Source organism: Camponotus floridanus, unplaced genomic scaffold (genome assembly GCF_003227725.1).
Source record: "Camponotus floridanus strain SB8 unplaced genomic scaffold, Cflo_v7.5 scaffold136, whole genome shotgun sequence".
Taxonomy (NCBI): domain Eukaryota; kingdom Metazoa; phylum Arthropoda; class Insecta; order Hymenoptera; family Formicidae; genus Camponotus; species Camponotus floridanus.
The window spans coordinates 256,047-283,695 of NW_020229255.1; the positions used below are offsets into that span (position 1 = coordinate 256,047).

Genomic DNA, 27,649 nt, shown 5'->3' on the forward strand with positions numbered 1-27,649 from the left:
CGGTAATGAAAGATTTGATATATTTTATAAACAAATATAGTTTATCGCTCGTCATATCGTCCAATTGAAACGTTAAAAATTATTTTGTTACAGACACAGGTATAATCGGTCTTTCTGAACATCAGCTGGGGCATCGGTCATTCGTTCCTTCTATCTCGCTGTTAATATCGTCAAATTTACCTGCGCATTATCTAACGCACTGTTAATGCAGTCAAATTTACCTGCGCGCATTCTCCCCTTGCTGGATGATAGACTAAACGGCAATGAGCTCTGACTAGCGTTCGTAAAAAATATGTAGGCCGTTTAAAAATCATTCGTTAGCCGGATTCATACTTCGTTGTTAGTGTCTTGTGGTTAATGTGCGTGCATCATCCCGTTATGTCCCATCGTACCCCCCAAGCGTGTGATTTCTAAGGGTCCTAAAGGGTGACCGACCCTATGCAACCGTCTCGATTTTTTTTAATGGTGATAAGTGATAAGGGATGCTCGGCCGTTGAATATTGAAAAACTGAATATGGTTTTTTTAATTTTGCGGTAACATCAAGAGCAAATAAAAAAATTAATATAATGATAAATATATATTATAATAATAAAAAGAAATTAATGTAATAAAAATATAATAAATATAAATATATGAAAAATATAATAAAAATAATAAAAATAAAAATTACAACATAGAATAAAATTAATAATATACAATAAAAAAATAATAAAACATATAATGAAATAAATAATAAAAAAATAATAAATAATAAAAAATTAATAATGAATAAAAACTAATGAAATTAGATAGCTTCTTCGTATCAATAATGTGCGAATTGATTCGTACTAGAAACGGGAACGTTAAGCATTATTGTTAGAAAGTACAAAAGTGACTTGCATAAATATACGAGTTCTTTTTTCTCAATAAAAACTTGAACAAGTACGGGTTAATTATATTCAATTGTATGGATTCGTGCTATTTAAATTGCCAGACATTGAAACCGGTATAACATATGCGAGAGGTTCAGATTCCCATGCCAAGAAAACATATTGAGATACAATTTGTATGTTTACCATTGGAAATTCGCGCACAAGACGCATTTTCCTATCTTCATCTTTGAATATCATCCTTATCGTCGCTTTCGAACAAGAAATGTACAGGAAAGCAAATATGTCGCGAGATAAACATTGAATGGTTAATGAGGAGACACGTCATCGGTGGGAAGAAAAGTTGAAACCCTCGCGATTACACTCAATTGCGAGATGGGACAGGACTACCAGACATTAGGATGAGGTAAGGAAACGAGAGAACACCTAACGGGGGGTTGGCCGACCGATTGGACGGCCTGTTCGATAACCGGGCTCTCTTCTCTGTGCTCGCCCTTCCTTCTATCTCACTTGCTTCTTCCGTCTTTCGACATTTAGCGAGGGTAAGCAGCGACGAGGGTAGTAAGACGAGGGGTAGTCGAGTCGTGCAGCCGGCACGCGCTCAACGAATTTTTCATCCAACGGATCTGCCAAGGTGCTTCTGCGAGGCAACCTCTCTCCAGAGGAAAAACTGGAATCCTCGGATGGCAACCATCCCGCCGCGACGTGAATCCTTGCGCCAGGGATCTTATCCTACGCAATCACTATTCAGCAAACGTGTATCTCTGATAATTAGTCTCTACGAGTTGGCATCTTGAAATATCGAAATACATGCAAGTTTATCAATAAAGATTCGATATAAATATTCGACAATATAATTCGCGGATTGTGCGATGTTGAATGCATCCTTGTTGACCTCTCTCATTCCTCAATGTGTATAAAATATAACAGTACACGTATCGCGTCGATTCTCTTTGTGACGATTTGTATTTCGTGCCTGCGACCGTTAAAGGTTGCGCTTTCGCAACCTTTCGTCTTCCGAAATATTGCGAGACCTGCTTTACCAGCCTTACAGGATATGTTAATGACCTGGGACCCCGAGGATCCCGAAGAAGAACCCCCAAACCTCTCTTTCTTTCATTCTCCTCCTCCCCTTTCCTTCGTCGGCCTTATCCTCTCCTTCAGCTTTGTCGTATATGGCATAAAACTTTAAGACATTTAAATGTTGAATTTTGAAAAGCCATTGGTCAAAAAAGCAGCTCGCACTGTTCAATTTGTACTTTGACGGTTGACATCAATGTTTTTTTTCCTCTTTATCTCTTATCATTAATATATAATTTATAGCATTAATCGCTTTTCACATGAAAAGTAGACCCACCTCTCCGGAATTCGGATTTTGTACACGCGTTAATAATTAAGATACACAGATTAGTGTATTGTTTAATTGTGTAATAGTGCTGCAATGCTGTAAACTATGATTTACACAGCTAATTCTATTATATTAAAATACAGGGAAAATTTTGAAAATAATAATATCATCGATATATTTTTTTATTAATTAAAACTTTTTTATTAATTAAAACTTGCATTTCAAATATTAATTGCATTGCATCAACTGCATTTGCTTATATTATTGATAAGAAATACAATCTTTTACGACACTCGAGAGGGAAAAATATCGCTATATTAGTAGAGAATTTGATCGCGAATCATACATCCTCGAGCAACTCCAATTAACTTATTAAGAGTAACATTTGCAGTATTTTATTAACATGAATAGAATTATCAATTTCCCTCGTCAAATTAGGAGAATAGATATATTATACAATTAAAAATTTTATCATAGGCAATTCTGCTGAATAAAGCTAATTGGAGTTTGATCGAAATGAGTCTAGTACTACACCGAAACATACGTTGATGTAATTAAGCATCTCCCGTAATATATACAGCTTATTACTGACTTAGCCGACAGCAGCTCGTATCATTCGCGAATTAAGAAATGAACGTCGCGTAAATAACGTGCTCATCGTCTTAGGACGATTCGCGTCTACAGGTAATTTACCTAATTTGCACGCGAGCGGCACGCTTATGGCGTATGGCATCGACCGTATCTATCTACGGTGTCTGACTATCGGGGGCACACAGACGTCTCGATATTAGAACGGCGAGTACATATATGTACACACACACACACACACATATATATATATATATATATATATATATATGTATATATCGTACATATATATATAAGGGTGCCCTGCGTTGGGCCCCATCGTTGTACCCCTCGTACAACGGACTTTCAAGGCAACGGACGAGAACGAAGCACGCCATGTGGCGGCGAAACACTTCGTTGCGCGATTACATTCGCAACGATAACGTCTCGATTCGTAGGTAACGAGAATGATCGTCGCGAAGGATCGTCGACGTTTGTCGCGAAATGATCTGCGTTTTCCGTTGCGATCGCTTCGACGCCGGTCGTATTATTATTTATATATTTTTATTATATATTTAATATTTGTTATATTTAATTTTATATAGCTTTTAGATGCTTTTTATGGAATATAGACTTCTATTTTTCTCCTTATTTACATATGAAAAAGTTGGAGGCTGTGATATCTGGAATAATCTATATATGTGTATATATTTATATATTAAAATCATAAAAGTTATTCGTTATATACATAATTACAATATAAAAATATTATAAGTTTATTGAAACTCAAATATACTATTTGTATAAAATCTCTCTCTCTCTCTTAATCCGACTATATAACGTGTATAATGTGGCTTTATTCCGGCTGAACCCCTATTTAAGATGTAAATGTCGTATCGATTATTCCGGTTATCACGCACAGTCTATAGCTTCTTCATATGTAAATCAAGAGAAAAATAAGAGTATGTATTATTTTTATATATTGTATATAAATTTCTCTCTCGTAGATGCTTTTTATGGAATATAGACTTCTATTTTTCTCCTTATTTACATATGAAAAAGTTGGAGGATGATATCCGGAATAATCTATATATGTGTATATATTTATATATTAAAACCATAAAAGTTATTCGTTATATACATAATTATTATTTATATATTTTTATTATATATTTAATATTTGCTATATTTAATTTTATATATGATTTTATATTTATATAAATATTTTTATATTTATACCGTTATATGTATATACACATATAATGATATAAAAATATTATAATAAGTTTATTAAAACTCAAATATACTATTTGTATAAAATCTTGAAAATTAAATTTTCTAGTATTTAATTAAATTTAGTATTAAATTCCTCTCTTTCTTTCTTTCTCACTATTTCTTGCCGTTAAAAAAAACAGTAACAATAAAAAATAAAAAAATCATGTAGCAATAATAATAAATCACAGCCGTTATTGTATATCTTTTATATCTTTTCGACAAAGTAAAAATTTAAATAATTATAAATTCGCGTCATGCAATTTATAAAGACCCATTTATCAGCTCATCGGAATAGGAAACGTGCGATCGTCGTACTAATTAAGCAAATAAGACACAAGGATCGGTCAGTCACCTTTAGAGTTAAACGCGATGTTAAAGGGAGACGGAAATAAGGACCCTAGTCTTTCGCGCGAGACAGCTGTATTCTTAACGGTCTCTCAATGTGTTGACGTCTAACGAGGGTAGGTCAGTATCGGTGTATGCAGAATGCGTTTAAATATGTACTCAAATTTGATTAAATATAAGTATGATTTATTCATAAATGAAATTTATTCATTAAATGAAAATAATTAATAATATTTTTAGTAATATTTTTCTAGTTGTAAGCGCGAAATAAATTGGAGTACTATCATGATAATAAAGAAAATTGAAACTATTTAAAACATAAAAAATATAATAAATTTTATAGTATTAATGATTCAGTAGTATATTAATATTTTGTCATGATTTAATAGTATTAATATCATGATATAAAAATAAGAGAGAGAGAAAGAGAGAGATTTATGTTTATATGAATAATCGATCATTATATTTCTTTTAATTTTAAACAAAGCTTTAGTAACCTATAAAACTAATAAAATAATGATGACAATAATTAAATGTTTTAGTTAATATATATAATAATATATATATATATATATATATATATATATAATAGTTAAAATTAATATTTCCCAAAATGAAGGACCTTTAAATTAAGGAATTGATTTGATTACGCAAATATTGGCAAATATAATTTGTTACTTTATAAATAAAAAAATAAATAAATAAAAAAATACCAACTAAAAAGAAACTTTGAACAATATCTCTAACGATATCTCTAAAATAATGCTTTAAAGATATCATTTATATTTGGATAATATATGCATCGATGTTCATTAGAGGGAAAAGTCCAACTATCAATATCTCAATATAACGTGCCTAAAGTACCGTAAGCATCCTCGGGGTTCCGGCTCTCTCGTATCTCGTCAGAGGCAGCCGTTCGTTTGCGTTGCGAACCTCCATGGGACTTTACCGAGGGCATGAATAAAAGGGGGCGCCAAGTCTAACCAGCCACCCAACAAGGAGCAGGTGAGCACCTGGTCCTCGTAACCCTGGCACGAGCTACTTGCCTCGCAAGAGGGTGCTCAATGAACGACATCAGGCGTGTCAATTAATTCGATATCGATATTATTTAAAAAAAAGAAATTAAATATTTTTACAGAAAAAAAGATACTGCTAATATTCAATCAAATGCGATTCATATTTTTTGCGCAATTAATAAGGTGCTTTTTTAAATTGAATAAATAAGTTATCATAATGTCACATGATATGCAATAATATAACAATAATAATATAGGTAATATATGCACGACGAAATTAAATATAAAAAAAATTCGCGCATGAAACGTGCGAAATCGATACGAATGAGAAACACTGACATTTGAGCCTGCGAACCGAGTTCGCAGGGTTCAGACCGACGGCAGACGTTTACAGATCGTTGAAGGACGGGGAAATCCCTAGCCAGTAACCCGCCTAATTCCTTCCTGAACGCGGCACCGGGCTCTCACGTCCTGCCTTTGTCAATATCCATTTTATCCATAATTAACTCGACATCCTCCGCCCATCACGAAAAAAAAATCATTAAGATTGCAAATTACTTAATATTATCAGAGTTGTCAATTATGAACATTATTTAAATGTTAATCTGTTCCCGAGTAACATGTGTTGTTTAAAGATATTTTTATCTATTTATAATTATTCGATTTTTTATCATAATTATTTCAATATATTTTATATTATATTTTAATTATCTCATGTACGCGCATTTGTGTCTGTATTTTTACTTATTCTTATATAAGAATCATATCTACATTATTAACAATTACATATATTAGAGTTGCACAAGATATCAAGACTAATCTTATAATTAATTAAAATATCTTATAATTATTTTGTATTGTCTCGAATTTTGAAACAAGATCAAGACAAGATTTTTAATTAATTATCAAGAACCAAGATTAAGAGAGAAATTATTGGTCTTATCAAGACTAATTTACTAATTTTCAAAAAAACTACAACATGTATATTTATAAATTAGATGAGAAAAAATTGCATTATACGAACTTGAAAATTTTGATTTAATAAATACATAAAAACATTTATATCAATAAATTAAGGAATAATTGAGAAACAATAAACAATAATAATTTTATAATTATTTAGCTACTTTATGTGCAGCACGTACACACAGTTAAATATTATTATTTTAAACGGTATTAGATGAAAAAATTATTAATAAAATCGAAATGACAATACAAGACGAGAGTTTTGCTAGCAAGATTCACTCAAAATTTATCAAGATTTTTAAGTTTTTGAAAATGTTCAATACCAATACAATATTTTTATGAAGATTGCCTTGAGTCTTGTGCAACCCTGAATAATATATATCAAGTTGATGTGAAAGACTTTTTTCGCACACACGTTTATTTATTTTATATATATTACTAATTTAAACTTTTGATAAAAATTGGAATCGTATTAGATCATTTTGTTAAATGAAAAATCTATATCGGAATCAAAGTAGCAATTGCTTTAATTGTAATTTTATTTCCTAAAATTTATCTCACAAGTCTTTCTCGCACATCAACCTCATAACATGCATTCACAAATGTCACTTACCTTTCGAATGCTGAAGATAACGCTTCTCTGGACCACCAGAATCCAAAATCGACCTGGACAGATCATTGGTGATGTTCGACATTGGTGATACGTCCATTCCGACTGATCCCTTGTTGAACCTTGCGGGAGAGAATCTTTCCTCCATCTCAATGATGATGTTACTTTGCGTGGATATCTGACAGCACGAATTACTCTCTTGAAAATCGGCGAATTCAGGCAAATGAAATGCGATGTCTCGAATCGATGTGTTAGGCGATGTTATTGACTTCTTGCAAGAAAGTCAAGACAGGCCTTTAATTTCTTGAAATATCCAGAGAAACCAAAGAAGATATGCCACTGAAAATATAATTAACATCTCGGTTATTTGATTATTAAACAACAGGCACTTATAAATCGCCAGAAAAAAATTAATTACGCTGCGAGGTGTGAGAATAAATGAAATTTTCATGAAATTTATTATTGTAAAAGTTTATACACGTATATATATCTTTATGTTAGTATTCTCTACTAGTACTATCTCAACTTTACAAGCGAAATAAATTATGATCGAAATGAAAATATACAATAGCTTTCTAATTGGCGTCTTTTCAGAAACAGGACCCACCTTATTATGCTGTCTCAACTATATTGGTTATATATACAGGGTGTCCAGCCATTGTCGCATCAATGTTCAATCTTTTTAGCTGTAAAGTTTTTTTGAGAATATTAACACATAAAATAAAAATACGCTTACAATATTATTGTTGAGCTTAGTGATTTTTTTTTGCATTTTACTTAATATTTTTATATTGAAAGAATGATAATTAAGGTGACAATGTTGTAAAAGAGCAAATAATAAAATACGGAATGGATATTTCTAATTGTGTAGTTTTTAAGAAAGATGATTTTAGATGTAGAGCAACGTGTGTATATGTCTGATTTACATCAATGCTTGTGTGCGTCTATTGAATAGTAAGGTATTTGCCTTGCGCGACCTTCGAACTTGTTTATACGGCGCTCTTGTGATGATATTTAACATTGTTTTGATCTTAACTGATCACTGAAAATGACGAATTCTCGTAATATACATGCTTCCCTGGAACTAAAAAGTTAACATTACTAATTGTATTCTAATCATCACACGAGCATTAAATAAACAATCAAAGTAATACAATTAAATAAATGCGCACAATACTTTTATATTCGAAATTATAATATAATTATTGTATAATCCTTACTATATAATTCTTTTATTAATATATATTAATTATTATAAATAATAATTTTAATAAATTCTTTCTCTCGAAAATTATACATTCAGTAAGAATAATTAAAACAATTTATCGTAACCATTGTCACAATAATTTATTATATTTACTTTTGCTGTCGCTAATTTATAGATAGCCTGTAAGATAAAAATACACGCGCGTTTTGCCGAAGCCGTTGAAGCCGATCTATGTGAGCAACGTTTCCCGGAAACGGACTCTCGTAGGACTTCTCCACGACCTCGAAAATATACAACGTGTGCCACAATTTGCAACCTTAGTTTTAACAGATTTTGCGAGAAAATTAAAATTATCATTTTAACGTGAAAATAACAATGAAACATACACATTTTTTGAATTAGAAGTAAAAAGCATTTAAAGCTAAAAACTTCACTAATGTGAAAAATATAATATATGTAAATATATTGATAATTTTCTCTAATGAATAAAAAACTTTTTTTAATCGCAAAATCGAACGTTTTTTGAAGATTACTAATTGAAAAATTGTCTATATATTATATATAAGAATTTTCACTTTCAATATTAAATATCTTGCCAAAATAACATTCAAATGATATAAAAAAATTCTATACTCAAAGAATTATTACGTGTTATTTAGATGTAACCTTGACATTGATAATCGAATTATTGTGACTGATTATGTGTCACTACTACAACATGATTACGAGCGATTCAAAATACTATAATTCGAGAAAAATAACGCCATCATTATATCTTTTAACAATAAATTTTCGTCGAGAAACCATCAACCATCGGTCCCTTAAAGTACGAAAACATGCAATTTTTTTTTCATACACCTTATAACCTTCAAAACGCGGGAAAAAGTGAAGAAACGATAATTAATAAAGTTAATAAAGTGAAGCGGACAAACTTACGTGTCTATAAAATGCAACAGAATTTTTTAAAAACGCTCGAGATCGGCGACGACGGAGCTTCTGCACACCACTTCACGCCAATTGATAAAGGGTAATGAAATAATTGATTTGGCGGTTCACACACTTACTCGAGTGTCGCGGCAACGACGATTATTTCCCGCGCGAGACTCGGTGATCGCGCGAGCGAAATAACCAGCAGCACTCCGATGATCAACGGATCCACGTGACGCATCTCCGGACAAACGGAGCACACTTGGCTTCGTGATACGAGACAACTGGCCGTTCGTTTAATTTAGTCAAATGTGATAAGCCGCTACTGCCGCGCCAACGATAGAGAGCGCGAATCGAAATGCGCGCGCGGGTGGACCGCTGAGAAAAGGCGCCAACGTGGAAGAGAGATGGAGGGGGAAAATGTAATATTCCGCATATTTTGCTTTTCTTCCTGTTTTTAAAAATCAACATATATAACTATTACTTGTTACTCATATTTACATATGTGCGAAAGTGTCATTTAAAAATGAGAATCATTTAATATATATAATAAAAATTTATATATATTTTAAATATTAAAAAATTTGAATATGTATTTTAAAAAACATAATATAAAATTTTTATTTCATATCTTTAGAATTAGATTGATTTAATAGTGTTATTTAATACATAATAATTTATATATATGAAAATGTCATTTAAACATAAGAATGATACAAAAAATAATATAATAGTTACTATATATACTATGTGGCATATGTAATTATTATATTATTTTTTGTATCATTCTTATTTTTAAATGACACTTTCGTACATATGTATAAATTATTATGTATTAAATAACACTATTAAATAAATCTGTGATTATAAAGATATGAAATAAAAAAAAAATATTTTGCACTGTTTTTTAAAATACATAATCAATTTTTTTTATAATAAAAATATATATAAATTTTTATCATATATATTAAATGATATTCTAAGGAATCTGTGATTGTAAAAAAATAAATAAAATATCCGAAATAAAAAGATAAAGTATTTTATATTTTTAAATATCTACTAAAAATTTTCATAATTGAAATATCATATAATCAACATATGTAATTATGTAATAGTGAGATTGAAAACTTTTTTTAAAGATTGAAAACTTTTATTTTGATGCAATTTGGCCAAAAATGTTTATTATAATTTATATTGGTATTGCTCTTGCTCTAAAACATTTTTATATAATTTTATATTCTTGAATAAATCGTGTATAAAAATTGAAATCTATTATATTCATTCTCAGAGGAAAATGTAAAGGATGGTATAAGGAAGATTGCTTGTTGCTACATTGAACAGTAAATGGATTAAGGACGACGCAATTACTTACAATCAAAATACAAGAAAAGGAGACTTTTCTATAAAATTTAGAAAATTTATTAGTTTGTCTAAAATTCTCTCAGGTAGTCAAATAATACATTCAATATATTAGTACGTGTCACGACAGTCTCATGTCCCATCAGTGCTATGTATGATCATCAGATATGTACGATACATATAATAAATTTGCTTTACATAATTCCCTCGACAATGAATATTTTCATTGTTATAAAATAATATACACACATTTTTGTCCAAATGCGTAAAATACAACAATTGTCAAAATTGTTGTAGGATACAGCAGAACTATTTCAAGAAGTTGACATCACATCAATTTTTAACTTTTCAAACATTTTTATATCGCTAAAGCTTTAAAGCTCTTCCTAGCACACATCAATGCTCAAATAAATATAGAGTCCCTAATAATTTATACAATAAATTTCAATATTATTCAAAATGCTTCACTGTATCCTACAGGGCGTAAATGTTTTCAAAAACACATCTAATTAATAAAATACTCGAAATATAAAACAGATCATTTTCTTTTTTCTATTCTACTACGCTCCTCTGGAATGTATTTTTTTATTATTTATTTGTTCTTATATATTTATCTAATAAGCGCATAAATTATCATCACCTGGACTTTCCTTGTTTTTTTTTTTTTTGATCAAGAGAACAATTTCATGGTAAAAATTCTTGGAATATAAAATATATATATCATGTATGTTTTACTATCTAATTTATTACTCTAGAACGCTGTATCGTATTCATTTAACACAGTATATCACTACTACCAATATATAAATGTTATGTACAACAAAAATATAATCATTTATTTTTATCAAAATCAAAATTAATGAAATATGAAATGCAAAATCGGATACTGAACGCAATATTAATAAAATGAATACGATATATAGGGATATATAAAATAAAAGGATAAAAAGTCTTTAAAAGATCAACACATGTTATTACCAATAATACATATAAAATTTATGTATGGTAGCGTTCTAGTAGGATCAAGGTATATAGGGCAGAAAGTTTTCGCGATAAAATTTAAATCATGGAATGCGAATGTATGATAATGGAAAATGCATAAAATAGAAGAATGCGATTACTTAATAATAGCCCTACATTTTTTATCCCCACACTAATAAACTTTGATGTGGAGAAACAACTTTTCTAATAATTCATAAACATAATAGAGATATTATTCAGGTCTCTTACCATGTTGTAATGTCGAAATCGTGGCATCACATAAAAAACGATGTACACTAAACATTACGTTAATTAAAAAATATTCTTCTCTTTACAGGATTCAGATTGCTTCATTCGATCACATGATTAGGCCTTTGCAGAGTTTTAGGAGACATAACATATCCGCTTTTCACATTCACGACGAGATTTTTAGGTTTCGGCGGTAAGGGTGGAGGTTTCGATAGTTTTGTGCGAGACATGTCGGAACCGTAGCTCTCCGAGCACGAAGTTTTCGATTGAGAATTGGTACAATTTTCAATGATTGTCTGATCTGCATCCACCAATGTTCTATCGCCATCTAAAGTGAATGAACTGTCGAGGCACTTATTCAAAGGTTCCGTAACCAAGGCTGAGAATCGTTCGTTCAAAACTCCGTTCGTTACGTGCGCTGGGTAGTCGTATCCGCTACAACTACTTTGCTTATCCTCGCTAGAATCGTAAAACTTTGTAGTGCCCTCGCAATTGGCCGACACCACTCGAGTCCTTCGCATCTTGTTAGAATCCGACGGTTTCCCATTCTCCTTATTCTGATCAGTAATTTCATAGCTTTAAGAGTCGAAACGCATATAATGATATAGAGATTGTAAGAGCTTATGTACACACATAACTTCTGTACTGCTCTATTAAATTCCAATAAAGTTAGAGTATATATTAAATATTATACATATATATAAAATGCACATATAACTGTACCTTTAAAAAATCCGGTAGCTCGAAATTAATTTCCGTTCCTCTCTGGTCTTCTAATCTCGATCGTTGCGCTCTTTTTAATCCTTCATATAAATCTGTAACGAGAAAAACAGTTACAATTAAAGTAAAACTGTCATCTAAACTTTTTTTAATAAAGAAAACATTTTATCTTTCGACATTTTGATATTTCATTTATATAAGTAGTTAATTTTTGATACTATAAATATTTTTCTTTCTATAATTTCTTTCTATTATGTATATTTATTTGTTAAAATCTTTGAAATTATATAATCATTTTTCTTCTATAAGAGATATATAAAAATAAGATTATTATCTCACCGTCTCCGTCGAATCTGCCTGGTAGTTGCAATTTTACACCATTACGCCACTTTGCGATAAGCGGAGGATGGGATTTTACAGGTGCTCCTTCATGTACACAATCATTTGTATTACCTTTGTCAGTTGTATTGCAGTATTTAGATTTTGCCTTAGTCATGAAAAACCAGGAATATATAAGTTACACTTTTATACACCTTATATTTAAATTTTTATTTCAAAAATATAAATTTACCTTCTTTTTTCCGTGTATTGTCGAATCTCGAAGAAAGAATTTACTAGACAATATGGAAGATCCTTCGGAGCGTTGGTCATCAGACTATAAGGAAATATAAAGAATATTAAGTGACATTGAAAATAAACTGTTACATAACAGAAAATCGCATATTTTTTTACTTCAGACACTGTTTTATTTACCTTACACGACCCTTCGCTATATTGATATTTATTTCTACTTTTCCCAACTAATAACTCTTCAAACACTTTATTAGTGATTTCATCCAGAGTTGGTTGTACGTGTGATACTTCATCCAAATACTTTGCAGTATGTAACTCCCGTTGAAAATCTGTAAGAATAACAATATTTAAATTAATACTTAAATTATCATTTTATTATTTCATTTATTTATTTTATTATTTTATTTGTTATTGCAACAAATTATAATTTAAAGCATATATTGTAATTTAAATCATTTTCTCATACTCCTTATTACTTAATATATTTAATAAGTATATTTAATAAATGTATATTTAATATATGTATTATTTAATAACATGTGTAACATTTGCTAACACAAAAGTTGTTTTCAAAGGGAAATTGTATACATATATATATGTTTTTTAAATTATTAAATAATAATTATTAATATGTAATTAATAATTAGGTGTCTTATTTACTAACCTTCTTCATTTGCTACTACAATAAGGCGCGTAGGGGCATTGATAGCCATAATATCCATAGGAACGCAATGACCTTCACTCCAAATACTAATTAAATCTAAATTGAAGCCATATTTATTTAGAAGAGGCCTCAACACTTCTTTCAAAGTTTTACCCTTGTGAGCGATAACACTTATTATTCTTCGCGAGGGCAATTCTACCTTTAGAACTTTTGTAAGAACAACCTCTACCTCTTGGCCTGCTAATACTGATGAAAAACATTTCGTGTCTACCATCTGCAAACAAGAGAAATATAATATATTCATTGCAAATAATTCATAAATAATGCAACGATTAAAAAAATGATAACTAAGAATGTGAATTAAAAATTTGATTAAAAATGTGAATTTTGATGTATGTGACTTGTGATGTATGTAAATATATCAAGTATTATATTTTCTCTTGATTTAAATGCGCATGCAACGTGATACAAAACTATATATATAAAATTTTTGTCTCTTCCCCCACCAAATTACATGATATAAACGAAATAAGAAAGATACATGCATTACGCATTCGATATTTAACTTGTGCAAACTAACATTAAAAATCACAAACAAACTACATATGTGCATTATAAACATTGCATGGAAAAATAAAAATATATGCATTAGATAAGTGCATTTTTCGAAACTTGCGATTAAGTAGAAGGCAACACAAACCTCATCTGTTGCTAATATCAGAACGTCATAATTAGAATATCGTAGGGCTCGCTTATCAAGGAGGCGAGTAACCACGTCTTTAATGCTCTCGGTTTGGCTAGTTGTCACTACCGTAGTGGAACCATCAGGCAATATTACTCGACACAACCCCGTACATTTGCTGCGAGCATCTCTTTTTTCGTTTGTTTGACCATCGCAAGAGGATAGAGACTACAAGTGAACACACATATTTGCTTACGCATGTACATTTACATGCATCTCAAAATCTACGCGAATTTGATACAAAATAAGCCCAATATTGTTTCGCAATACATGATCTATATCATGCAATCTTTCAACGTCCTATTTATTTTGTCGTGTTAAAAAATCTAAAATATCTAAAGTAAAAACTATTTTGAATAGAAAGCACTCTCAACTTGTACATCAGAATTTATACAAATATAGAATTATTGTTTAGATCTATGTATAGAATTATATACTATGAAATTTTAAGAGTTACTTATTACAACTTTCACATTTTGATGTTAGACCTTTTTTATTTAATCTTCTTAACAAACTTGTTATTAAATGCTTATGCAGTACATCTAGAATAATCTAAATGAAAGTATATAATAAAAAAAATTATAGCAACATAAATCTATGATAGTTATATATCTTGATTGGTGGAGAAATTAATATACTATATATTCTCTTTCATCTCATTATTATATAACGATAATAATAATCACAAAACATAAATTATTAAATGCACATTCTCTACTAAAAATAAATTTACACACAACACTCATTTTAATAACTCATAATACAACTAAAATACTAATAAAACTAATTTACCAGATAACTTGTATATGGAATTTACCATATAACTTGTACCAAAACAACTAAGAGAATTCACCAAAACAGTTATGTTTGAGTACTTAAATTTCCTTCAAATATTAGCATCTACAATCCGAATTAATAATTTGAATTTTTACAATCAGAGCAGTTATATATAAAAAGTAACAATTTCATTATCAACATATGCAAATCATTTCATATTCATTAAAAATATAATTATTAGGATGCTACATTAGTTACGATGGAATACTTACATGTTTGTTAAACGACTGTCGTAATGCCAAATCCCATGATGCTAATGATGACCGACTGCTGGAGATCGATACACTATCTTCATTATTGTTACCTTCCGTGTCTCTCTTAATGGTTGTAAAACTTTTATATATAGTCTCATTTCGACTAGGGACTTTGTTGTACTCGGTTTCACCACGATCCTTTGATTTAGACCTAAAAATATAGTAAAATAAATTAAATGTGTTGTGCAGGTAAAGTATGTGGTTTTTTTGTTTAATGCAGACATTCTATTTCAAATAATTCACCTGTTTTTTCTACTCCAAGGAAGAATCGATTTCCGACAACGATCCTCTGCATCGGAGTGACTCTTTTTCAATTTTACACTGGGTGAATTTGTAAGATGTAGATCACAGTCTTCTGTGTCAACTATCGTATTCCCTGCTTCCAAACAGGCACGGTAAAGTTCTGATCGCAAGAATCTTGGGTAACTGTCAAACTTCATTAGGTTGAATACTTGTTTCTGAGCCTGAGACAATAATATGTTAATTAAGATATAGTTATTTAATTCATATAGTTATTTAATTCAATTATATACAATAATAAAATATTCACATATCATTGCATATAATTGAGAGATAAATATAAAGAAGTCATTGCATGTGAGATGTGGCGATATAAGTTAATAATTAACTTTTTGTTAGAATAATTAAATGCTCCAAAGCTAATATATACATGTAATCATTGTAGCAAAAAAGGAAGAAAGTTATAATATTTAATACGTTTTTAAGAAATAGCAGTAATTATGTTTCTACATTTTTCGTTCTCCTTTTATAAAAGATGAAAAATAACTTTGAATGGGTGATTGGAATATATACCTGCAGAAATAAATCCGCGGGTGCTTCATCGAGCAATTCTTGGGTAATTTGTCCTGATGCATGACTATCAACATTTACTGGCTCGGCAGCTGTATTCGATAAATGACGCTGATATATTTGGCAGGCTAATCGACGGCGCATACCAGTGTCTTTAGTATCTTTATATCTCTCACAAGCAGCCCAAAAATATATGTTTTCATGACTAAATTCCTTCTTGAGAAACTCCTTGAATAAAAACAAAAACAATTTCATTAGTATATAGATAATTTAATAATAGTTAATTTAGAAATAGATAATTTAGTAATAATAATTTAATATAAAGATGAATATATTTAGATTAAAATACATACATAAATAAATAAATATATATATATATATATATATATATATATATATATAATACACATAAAATATTCAATGGAGATAATTGGGCACTTACAGCAAATGTTTGCAAGCCTTTTGGATCTTCCAGCAATTTTTCAAATCCATTTGCCCATGTGTGTACTCCTTTGCAGTCATTATTCTTGTCACAGGATTCTGTACTACCGTACTGGAACAAATCAATGCAATAAATTTAATTAATAAAATGAAATTCAAAAGTAAATTTAATCGTTGTATAAAAATACTGTTTCTATAAAAATATTTTTACAGAGTTATAAAATTTTATATCATTTTATATATCTCTAAATTTAGTCATATTAATAAATAAAAGTTTAATCTGTAATTAAACTAATGAAAGACTTAATACTAAAAATTCAATAAATTAAATATTTCTATCATTTTTTCAGCTTAATATAAAGTTTATATTAAGCTCTCTTAATAAAGTTTAAAATTAAATTCTTCTCCAAAATAAAATAAATTAAATTTTTTCCAAAATATTATCAAATAATGGAAAAGTTTCTTTGAGATAATATAGCCAGATCAATGTACGAATTTATTATAGACAAATTGAAATTTTGTATGATTACATCTTAAACCTTAATCTTACTAATAAAAATTTAATCTGTAACTTCATTAATAAAAAATTTAATAAATTCAATAAATTAAGTAAAATTTTTATTATTTTTTCAGCTTATTCTTAGTAAAAAAAATTGTACATTTCTAAAAAATTAATCTCTCATAAAATATTATCAAATTACAAGAAGAGATAATGAAATAAGATAAACGTACAAATCATTATAAAATAAATAACGTATTGAGAAACTTTTGTATTTCTTATCCTAATCAATTACATTATTATGCAACATTAATCTCTGTTATAATGTAATTCCGTTTATCGATGAATTTGAACAAAAGAAATAATCTTGATATTTTTTCTATTTCTCGCACATTCTGAATTGGAATCTACGAACACAATGCAACACCTGCCGAGCAGCAAGCAACAGGTGCGCGTTATGAGAAAACGCTTTCTTGCTTCGTATGTTCCGTTTTCCCATTCCCATATCTTCTCATATCCAAGACTAATGTGCATTCTCCACTTCCCACGTACGATTTTTCTTTCTATTGATATTATCACGTAACTGCAAGACTAATTAAATAACATCGAGATACATATTGATTTTTAGACTAGATAGTAATAATTGTGCGTGAGAGAGCAGTATTTCCGTCAACTCGACGAGAGAAAAGTAAAGTCCGCGCATCTGAAGAATGCGACTTAAACGAAGGCAAACATGATTCGTCGTATTATGAGCTCACGAGCCGAAACCTCATGATTGCCAATAATTAAGGAAACGTCTCGCGTCAGCGCATTCATTCATCGTTGAAAAAAAAGAACGTTATAGTAAATGATTGGCAAACCAGCTCTTAATGAAGGCTTAATTAGAGGGGAGCAATCACTCTCTACAGTCGATGATTTTATCCCGCGGAATTTTATCCCGTTATTTAAATATAAATCTAGATGCAGACTCGATGTTGATTTACATCGATCTCTCCTCTGCTCCCTTTATTACCTAATCATCTGATGCAGGATATCAAATTTAATGCGATAGAAGGACATCCTGCGCGCGATGGAGCTCATGTTTTTTTTGTTAACGTGCATAAAAATTGCCTCAAGTATCTTGTAAAAACAGAATGCCTTTATCTCAAACGCAATTTTTACTCGTGCACCCTTCTCTTCTAGAGTCAATTTAAGATAATTAACACTGCGAACAGATGATGACGCTTTCCCCAAGTACGAATCTGCCCCAAAACTCGAACAATGAGTCATTGAAAATATCAGCGGCATCAAAGGCGACGCGAACATCCCCGTCTTTTTCTCCTTTATTTTTTTTTTTTTACGTACCGATTTCGCCTGCGCTTCCATGTCACGCTCGCAGGTCGCGCGTCTTCGCGAAAGCCTGCAGCGGCGATGACATTTATCAACCCGAATCAAGACTCAGTCCGGGTGACGATAACGATCTTGGCGAATAGATAAAGAGCGAGACGCTAAACGAGAGAGCTAAAACGGGCGATTCGCTCGTGCAATAACGAGGGCTCCGCCCAACGCGACGTGACAGACGACGTGACGTGACGCGACTGCGAGCTGTTGTTGCTGGTGATGACAGTGACGAGGACGGCGACGACGAGTCCCAAGCGACGCGATCATCGAGGACATGGTAGCAACCACACGCACCGCACGCCGCACGGTTACTGCTACCGTGTTCGACGAGACTACGCAACTACTTTATGGATGCTCGAACAAGGCCCGACTTCCCTCCCTCCCCCTCCCTCGCCGTTTCTCTCGACTGATTCATTCTCATCGTCCCGATCCTCCTCTCGTTCCCCTTGTCTCTTCCGCTCTCACCGCTACCACTACCACAGGCCTTTCCCTCTCTGTCTCCCCCGAGTTCTTCTCTCAACCTCCTTTTAACATCTATGCAGGGTCGGATGCAAGGATTCGTTGTTGATGTAAAAGTGGAGTGATGGGTGGTTTTAAGCGAGCTGTAGATTTAAGGAATATAAATTAAAACTTGAGGATCGATAAAAAAAATGGTCTTGCAATTGGCAATAATTTTCTAGATGTGAAAGATTAATGAGATAAATAAATGATTAGTAAATACTGTGATATTGCATGCTTTGCACTTAATCAATTTAAGTGACAAAGATATAATTTATATCTGAAATGTTAGTGAAATTTAAAAAAAAATCATCTATGTTAATCATACTTGTTATAAAATTTGATTGTGCACAGAAAAATTTTCTCACAAAAATTGTTCTAGTTGTACTGTGAAAACTCATAATTTTTTAAATAATATACAATTGTATAACAATGAAACTTAAATTTACCAAAAGATATTACTAAAATTTGCTGCTATAAATTCTACATGTTTTAACAAAATATATAAAAATTAAATTGTTTTAATTGCTAAAAGTCTATCAGCAAAACATCTTTTTGAGTGATATGTATAACAAAGCAATATACTTTTATGATGTATTAATGAAACCTTGCCTTGTACATTTACTGCAGATAAAATCAAAGTAACGCAATTGTGTTAAAGTGAAGTGCTCTTGAAACTTTCATCTCTGATAAATGAGACATTAATTCTAATATGTTATAGAACTAGCATGATTAATTTTATATGAGCCATTCATGAGATATTCGGTTACGTAAAAATTAAGTAATTCAATAAAATAAATAATTTCAATCCTTCTGTATTATATTAATAAACACGTTTAAAAAGAATTGCCTACGATAATAGAAAAAAGATGGCAAATTTTAACAACAAGGTATAATTATCCTTTATGTAACCGACCCTGCACTTATTATCGTAAAATCTATTCATGCACCTAAACGTATACGTGGTGCATCTACCTCACGAGCATTCTTTTTAATGTTACTTTAGGTACAACGTTTGCAACGTAATTGTTGGAAGCTATTTTCAACTCTGTGCCAGCGAAAGATTTAAGCGTAATTTGAGTGAAACTCTAATTTAATCAAATTACATTAAATTGTATCATTACAAATCTAAGAATGATAATGTTTTGTAGCTCATTCCTGCGTGCTTTCCAGATAATCTTAATTAAAGCTAATTTTTCGAAATCACACACACACATCAAACATTATAACAAATTGTCACAAATTTTTAGTTTCTGATTTTATTTTCCGATAAATTAAATATGAAAAAAATGTAACTTTAAACCGCAATAAAAATTCAATGTAATGTTCAAACAGATCGGTTAATTTCTCATTAGTTTCAATTAATTTTTCCTACGACATATGTTTGCTTGAAATTTGTTGTTGAAAAGCTCGCAGACGAGAAGAAAAGTGCAACATCACCGATAAATATTCCATACAATTCTTGAATTTTTTCCATACAATTCTTGAATTTTTTCATTGCACGAATCTGATGATTCGATGACAGAATCGATTGCATCACGTGTCTGTTATAATCCCTGTATGTACATTCTCCTAGAAAAGTAATAGATACCAAATAAAGTAAAGTTCGCGAACGTTTGTGTCGTAATTAAAACGCGGGAATCTGGTTCGCGCAGACCTGATTTTCTGATTGTTTTGTTTTCGCTTAACCCTTCCTTGCCTGTATGTCAGGCGAGCGCAAATCAGAAGCAGGAAATGCGATGACGCAGCTTGAATAACGAGTATACGAGAGGAACCGGAAATCATTCAGAAGCGACGACAAATCCGACATCCGAGACATTAACCGTTTCTGGTGCACAGATTTTGATAGCATGTGTAAGAAATTGAAATTTGTAAAAACCAGAGAGAAAAAATATACGATTGGCCAATCGCTTGCGTTTCGCTAATCGATGAAAAAATACAATATCGCTTTGATAATTTACATAAAACATGTAACGATATATTAAAATAACTATAGAGATATGTATCATTTAAAAAAAAATTCTCTTTTCTAAAAGCAAGAATATTTGATAATAAAACTATAACATCGATAAGACTTTGTTCTTGGGCGAAAAAACAATATAAATAATTATAATAAATTGTAAGATTTAAAAATAGAACATGACTAAATAAATTCTTTCATTTTTTTTTCAAAAATGCCCAAGTATTTAATTGTGAAAATATTTCTCGTTTTTTATTTATCCGATACACGTGAAAGCTGAATTGAAAAATTCTGTGAAAAATCTGTATTAAGTTATTTGCGAAAATTTTATTTTAAATAATGCAGATTAATTAATTGCAGCTATAAAAAGCCTGAATTATGCCAAAAATTTATAAATCTATCAAAATTATCATATATTACCCTATATCAAATTTACGTGAACTGACAAAAGTAAATAAGAGAGTTTCTCTTAAGATCTAAAAAAAAATAAATTAAAATAAGAACTCACTATGCAATTGTCCGAGACGCTGTTCCCGAAATTCCGTATCTCCTGCAGGCTTCCCCATGGACGAGGTTTGTCAGATTTGGAATATGAATGACAAAAGGGCGGTCGCGCGTATTCCATGCTAGAATTGATATCTTCCAAGCTGTGCACTAGCGATTTGGTGACCTGGCCGCAATACACTTTCGGGCTGAGTTTGTTCGTAGTGTCCATGAGACGTTTTAATTTTGCCGTCGATGCCGCTTTAGACGATTCCGCAGCGTCCTCGATACCATCGAGCAACGCCGTGGTACAAACGGACGCAAGGGATCCAACGGACGTACTGGCCAATGAGTTATGGGCTGCCATAACAGGGGCAGATGTTCCGGCGCAGGTGGTCGTGCCCTCCCCACTCCCCGTCACGTGTCGCATCCCTGTGAAAAGCACATTTCGTAAGTTTCCCCACCACTTCTATTGCAGTTCGCATTTATTTAACGGCCTAAAAATAAAGCCTGAGTAATTTAGAGCAATCGTTCAATAAAAGACCTAGGTTCTATTCTCAATATTTTGTCTCATTTATAAATCAAATAAATAAATAAATAAATAAATATATTATCCAAGAAAAATTTAAAGAAAAAAAGTGAGAAAAAAAACAACTCAAAAATAAGAGAGATATATTGCAACAGTTTTAAAGTATAATATCAAGTTACCTTTAGAGAAATCGATGAATTTTGGTTCCTTATTCCATTTGGTTTCCGAAATCGCACGAACTGTCAATCGGTGCTCAGCAACTTCACTGGCAGATTCTCTAGACGATTGCGCATTTATATTCTGGAAATGAGAGTTGTCTGTGAGTTAAAATATAAATTATAGAATCTCACGTGTCGTAGAGTAAAGTGACAAATTAGTTTTAATAGCTTGTGTATTTAAAATAGTGTTTATTTTAAATAATGCTAAATAAATTAAGAAATATGAAAAATCAAAGTATAATTATATTTCTATAAATTATTGAAAGAGTTTTACAAGAGAACACAAGTATTTGAAAAATTTCAAAATAGTTTGTCTCAATAAATTTATGGTATTTCTACATTTGCCTCTTTTTTATGTAAAAAAGAATGTAATAATCAACGCAAATACCTTATATTGCACATTGGAAGGATGCTGCCTTCTTCGTTCGCAGTCGTTTGCCGTGTTTTGACCCGAACAACTGCCATAATCGTCTTTAAAACCAATTCCGGAATCACTGTTGCTTGAATGAGCAGTCGATGTGCTAACGTTACTCGGTTGAGGAGAAGCGGCGTCCAATCGTATGCGTGCTTCATTGTACGGATTCTCTCCATTCGTGCAATCAGATATATACAATGTCTGTATGGCACCGATAAGACCTGTACAACTGTCAGGAAATTCTTGACAAACATTTAGCTCTGATGATTTTGTACACGTAAATCCAAACACGTTACACGCACTAGAATGCACTTCATGATCGATCAATTTATAATAAATAGTGAAAACGTGACACGAGTTTGAAACAATGTCGTCCGTGTTCTTCATGGATTTTGTTAGTATTCCAAAATATTGCTTGTCTTGCTCCGAAAAGGAATTACAAAATATTATTCGATACGAGGGGTATTCGGCAATGACGCGATTTTCCGAATTGGTGAGTTTAATATTGGCAACGTGAATAGTGAGAAGAACAGTGGTTGGATTCCGCTTCTCCGCTTTCAGCCTTTTGATGCATTTTCTCAAAACCTGCAACGATAATAAAATATAGTATATTACAGCATTGGATTATTCCATTAAATTTGTAAATAATTAAGTACAAACATAAATTGATAAATTATAAATTAAAGACTATAAAATGCATATTTAAAGAACACACCTGCATCATACAAGACGGATGCAACTGATTTGGTATATCGATAGTCCCAAGATAACCCACAACTGTTCTATGCACAATCTTTTCAGAGTCACGCTTATGAGACACTGGAGGCGGAGGCGGTGGAAGCGGACTCGTCATGTTCCAACGATAATGCAGGACGGAATAATTGTACTGATCTTTACTATCAGATGCCAGATTGCCAAGCGACGCATGAAACATAGCTCCGCTCTGCAGATCTCTAACTACTTTCGCCGCTCTACATTGCAGCTGTAAGGCACTTGCGTTAGCAACCCGTGGCTTGTGGGCGTACTTGGGCTTGGATCTTACGGTGGCCAGACCTTCCTCGTCCGAGTCAGAGTAGTAGTTCTCGGCGATCTGCAGCCGCAGCACTCCCTTGGAGTTCCCGATCAGCTGCACCACGTCGTCGTGAGGCACCTTGCTGACGTTGTGGCCGTTCACGGCCACCAGGTAGTCGCCGGCCCGCAGACCGGCCCCCTCGGCCGGGCTGCCCTGCACGATGCAGCTCAGGATGCATGGCTGCTGACCCGAGATCGTGAAGCCGAAGCCCTTCGCGCCGCGGATCACCTCGACCGCCCTGACACCGTAATTCACTCGCTTCTTCTTACGTCTGTTCTGGTGCATCTCGATTTCTGGGCGCTCGTCGACTCGGGTGTCGCGTCAGGAGGGATCCCCGGGGAAGCGCGCGCGTTTACCGCCTTTGCCGAGGAGCGTCCGGCGATTCCCCGACTCCATACTTCGTTTCTCCAAGGGTTACCCTGCAGCGTGCATCCTCTCCGCGATCATGCGAATTTCGCCACTGCCAGACGACTGTCACTCGGGACCTCCTGCAACAGTGTCCTCCAATAGGTACGCCCACCGTTCCCGATCATTCGTAGATTATATGTCGAGTCTGACGTACGTGAAGTTTGATGGAGGCGTCGTGGACAGATCGGGCTTTCCAAACATCTAGGAACGTTACCTCACTCGTCCCGCGAATCTTGCAATTAGCTAACTCTCAGACGAATGTTTTGGAATTCTTCGATCGGCGAGGCTAGAGAAGGTGATCGACCTTCCGTATGGCAGGTATGCTTAACTCGAGGTGGCTCAAGGCTGTTCGAATAATCATATTATAGAGCGCGCTGTCATCGGGGATCGACAACGATCGACTCTCGATAAAGAAGTTTCGGACATTATCGTTTGTCGGTAACTAATCGATATGCTTGCCAAACTCAGGATCTACTCGCATTATTTTAGTCGCATTATTTTTTTTCAAAATGCGACAATTTATTATGTATTATTATTTTTATTATATATTTATTATTATTAATTTATTATTTTTGTTATATATTTTATTTTATCATAATTTATTATATTATAATTTATAATTTATATTATAATTAATTATTATAATGTAATGAACTTACTAATACAATGTTATTATAATATAAAGATGATTCATACCTGCCACGTTATTAATTTTTAGAAAATTCTCTACAGTATATCTAGATTTTAAAAGTATTTTTTCTTCTAAAACTCTCAAGATTATTATTTAAAAATCGTAAAATCATTTAACTTTAATTTTTTATATGACATTATCTTGGCAACTGCGTTTCAAATTTAGACTACTAAACTACTCGAAAAATTGTACATTTATTAGAAATGATATAACTATAGAAGAATGTGAACGTAAATTTATGGCCAAGTTTAAACCGATCGTTTGATATTCAAATGGTACATTTGAATTGATAAGCCAATGACTGAACCGATTTGTAGTTATTTACTATTTGATATTACGCGTATCAAACGACTGATATAAAATAAACTTGGTTTATATTTTTGAATCTTTGGCAGAAATGTTCTCCCTTTTAATCACGAATTTTTCGAAAATCTTTCAAATATGTCAAATGGCGCACTTCCAAAGATAATTATTTATTATTTACGAATATTTCTTACGCGTAAGTAATTCGTATCTTAATTAATAACATACATTTTTTCTTCTCTACAATTTTCTTTACGTTGTAAAATTTTACTTCAAACTTGTACAGATTTATCTGGATTCATCGCGCTTTCATTCACGGATGAAAATTCGTGCATTCGATAATAGCCGGAAAGGCCTTCTTTTATTATTTCGCATTCCGTTGTTTACCTCTATTTATTGCGTGCGTAGAAGCCATTATTCGACTTGCATGCGCATATCGTTCGTCGTGGGAATCACGTAAACACAATCGAAATCACCGGTGGGTCTAATACACTTCGGTTACACAACAAATAGGCTGATAACGAGCTATACCGATTATTATTATCGGTCGTCTCGACGACGGAAGGGATAAACGAGATCCAATACGTGCTGATGCCCCTCTCGTCCTCTTATTCGCTCTTGATTCTCGCATTCGTGTAGGTACCCGGCAAGTGCACGCTCTGTCATGTCCCTTCTCGTCGCAAGTAATAGCAATTTCTCGGAGACTATATATATTTTCTCGTGGTTGCGACATCACGTTTCGCACACGCGAACGTCGATTTTACGCTCAGGTTGCTCCGGGTCGCGTAAGATCCTGTTATTCGCTCGTGCATCGTCGAGCTGCTAGTTTCTCGCGAAATGTTGCTGCGTCACAGAATCGCGCTGTTCGTTGCGATCTGCTGTCTGGGTACTAAAAAAGACGGGAATGTTCCTTTAATTTCGTTCATTGTCTTGTTTTACCGGCGAATTGATTTCTAATTTCGTTTAATACTGATGACATACTTGACAATTATAAGAATCGTTTCGAAATATTTACAAGTATTCTGTATTATGTGTATTTTATGTTGACCTCTCGCTGCTTTCTTATCTTGTTTATGAACTAGCGAAGTAATGACTTCAATATCTTGCTTGCAGGAGCTTCAGCAGTGGTATCGCAAACAGGAACACGTTTATTGTCATCCATGGCTCAGGCTTTGCAGACTCACGGAGTTATACCAGATGTGGTGGATAAGGTGCCGGCAAATGTGCTGAATGTCACCTATCCGAATAATCTTTCTATTGAAATCGGTAAGGTGCTCACTCCGACTCAGGTCAAGGATCAACCTACTGTTCAGTGGGATGGAGAGACTAATGCATTTTATACCTTGTGCATGACTGGTGAGTAGAAATATTATTATATAGATTTGTAATTAAATATTTCAGAGTGAGAATGCAATCTATAATATATATGATTTATTTCTGTAAGTTGTACATTCAAATTACTTGTATCTTACCTTTTTTTATAGTGTTTAAATACAAATAATTTGATTTTGATTTCTTTTATATAAATTATAATTACAGATAATAAATATATTTATAATAATTCTGTTGCTTTAAAAAGAATGTTAAAAGTCATTTTGACAGAAATAACTTTAATAGATTTTTCTAGAATTAAATACGCAACTGTATTTACCAGTAAATTGCAAGCTTATTTCATTTATATCCTGGATATTTTAATAATTCAATTTGACAAATTGTTATACATATATAAATATTTATACTTTATATTTTCTATTTTAACATTTAAACAGATCCTGATGCTCCGAGCAGACAGAATCCCAAATTTCGTGAATGGCATCATTGGTTGGTAGGCAATATTCCTGGATCAGATGTCTCGAAAGGAGATGTTCTCTCCGAATACATTGGTTCCGGACCTCCGCAAGGTACAGGCCTTCATCGATATGTATTTCTGTTGTACAAACAACCTGGCAAGCTCACCTTCAACGAAAAACGCCTAACCAATCGAAGTGGTGACAACCGCGGAAAATTCTCTATTAAAAACTTCGCTGCTAAATACAAACTCGGTGATCCGATTGCTGGAAATATGTATCAGGCAGAGTTTGACGATTACGTACCAATCCTTTATAAGCAACTCGAGGGTTAAATTTATACAGTTTATACACAATTATAATTTCAGTGAAATATACTTGTATGATATATATCAAACTATTAATATACATTTATTAAACTATTAATATACTATTAACTAGAAATATACATAATAATGTATATCACACTGTTTGTTGAATAAATGCATATTAAGCGTTCTTTTCAGTATATTGCCTTTTTTTTTTTAATCAGGAAAATAATAGGTCCTGATTTTTTATAAATGTCTACTTTAAATTCAGAATTGAAAATTGCAATTTTTACCAATTTTGTCAGAATTGATAATAAATTTATTCTTATTGCCGTGA

General features: G+C 32.2%; 3 protein-coding genes across 9 annotated transcripts in view; 1 reads left to right on the forward strand and 2 right to left on the reverse strand.

Annotated features, from left to right (window-relative positions):
- Positions 1-9,500, reverse strand: part of LOC105250525 (M-phase inducer phosphatase) — a 48,891-nt gene extending 39,391 nt beyond the window's left edge. Inside the window, exons 1-3 of one of the 2 annotated variants that reach the window (XM_011256680.3) lie at positions 9,269-9,500; positions 7,605-7,683; positions 7,001-7,336 (exon numbers count right to left, since the gene is read on the reverse strand). In XM_011256680.3, coding sequence (XP_011254982.1) covers positions 7,001-7,145 — 145 coding nt within the window. In that variant the 5' untranslated portion in view covers positions 7,146-7,336; positions 7,605-7,683; positions 9,269-9,500. Of the gene's footprint in view, positions 1-7,000; positions 7,337-7,604; positions 7,684-9,140 lie in introns of both variants that reach the window. The other variant, XM_011256679.3, reaches the window with a different exon arrangement.
- A 1,892-nt stretch (positions 9,501-11,392) lies between these two features.
- LOC105250523 (regulator of G-protein signaling loco) lies at positions 11,393-25,922 on the reverse strand. 3 transcript variants are annotated; one of them, XM_020027315.2, is made up of 17 exons: positions 25,605-25,922; positions 24,378-24,568; positions 23,459-24,303; positions 22,717-23,328; positions 22,290-22,410; positions 21,607-22,013; positions 16,763-16,873; positions 16,324-16,548; positions 15,754-15,974; positions 15,469-15,661; positions 14,378-14,587; positions 13,678-13,951; positions 13,194-13,342; positions 13,012-13,095; positions 12,780-12,927; positions 12,444-12,535; positions 11,393-12,277 (listed from the first exon to the last, which is right to left on the reverse strand). In XM_020027315.2, exons 3-17 carry the CDS (start codon positions 24,098-24,100, stop codon positions 11,822-11,824), a joined length of 3,945 nt encoding a protein of 1,314 aa, XP_019882874.1. In that variant the 5' UTR covers positions 24,101-24,303; positions 24,378-24,568; positions 25,605-25,922; the 3' UTR covers positions 11,393-11,821. The 3 variants fall into 3 exon arrangements, with proteins under 3 accessions (XP_019882874.1, XP_025261994.1, XP_019882875.1); XM_025406209.1 differs by having other exon boundaries at positions 23,459-24,568; XM_020027316.2 differs by lacking the exon at positions 14,378-14,587 and having other exon boundaries at positions 23,459-24,568.
- On the forward strand, positions 25,519-27,509 carry LOC105250524 (protein D2). Of its 4 annotated transcripts, none has more exons than XM_011256678.3 (3): positions 25,519-25,695; positions 26,331-26,573; positions 26,987-27,509. In XM_011256678.3, the coding sequence occupies exons 2-3, from the start codon at positions 26,378-26,380 to the stop codon at positions 27,337-27,339; spliced, it is 549 nt and encodes a 182-aa protein (XP_011254980.1). In that variant the 5' UTR covers positions 25,519-25,695; positions 26,331-26,377; the 3' UTR covers positions 27,340-27,509. The 4 variants fall into 4 exon arrangements, with proteins under 4 accessions (XP_011254980.1, XP_011254979.1, XP_011254978.1 ...); XM_011256677.3 differs by having other exon boundaries at positions 25,669-25,852; XM_011256676.3 differs by lacking the exon at positions 25,519-25,695 and adding an exon at positions 25,831-25,900.
- Positions 27,510-27,649: the final 140 nt, after the last annotated feature.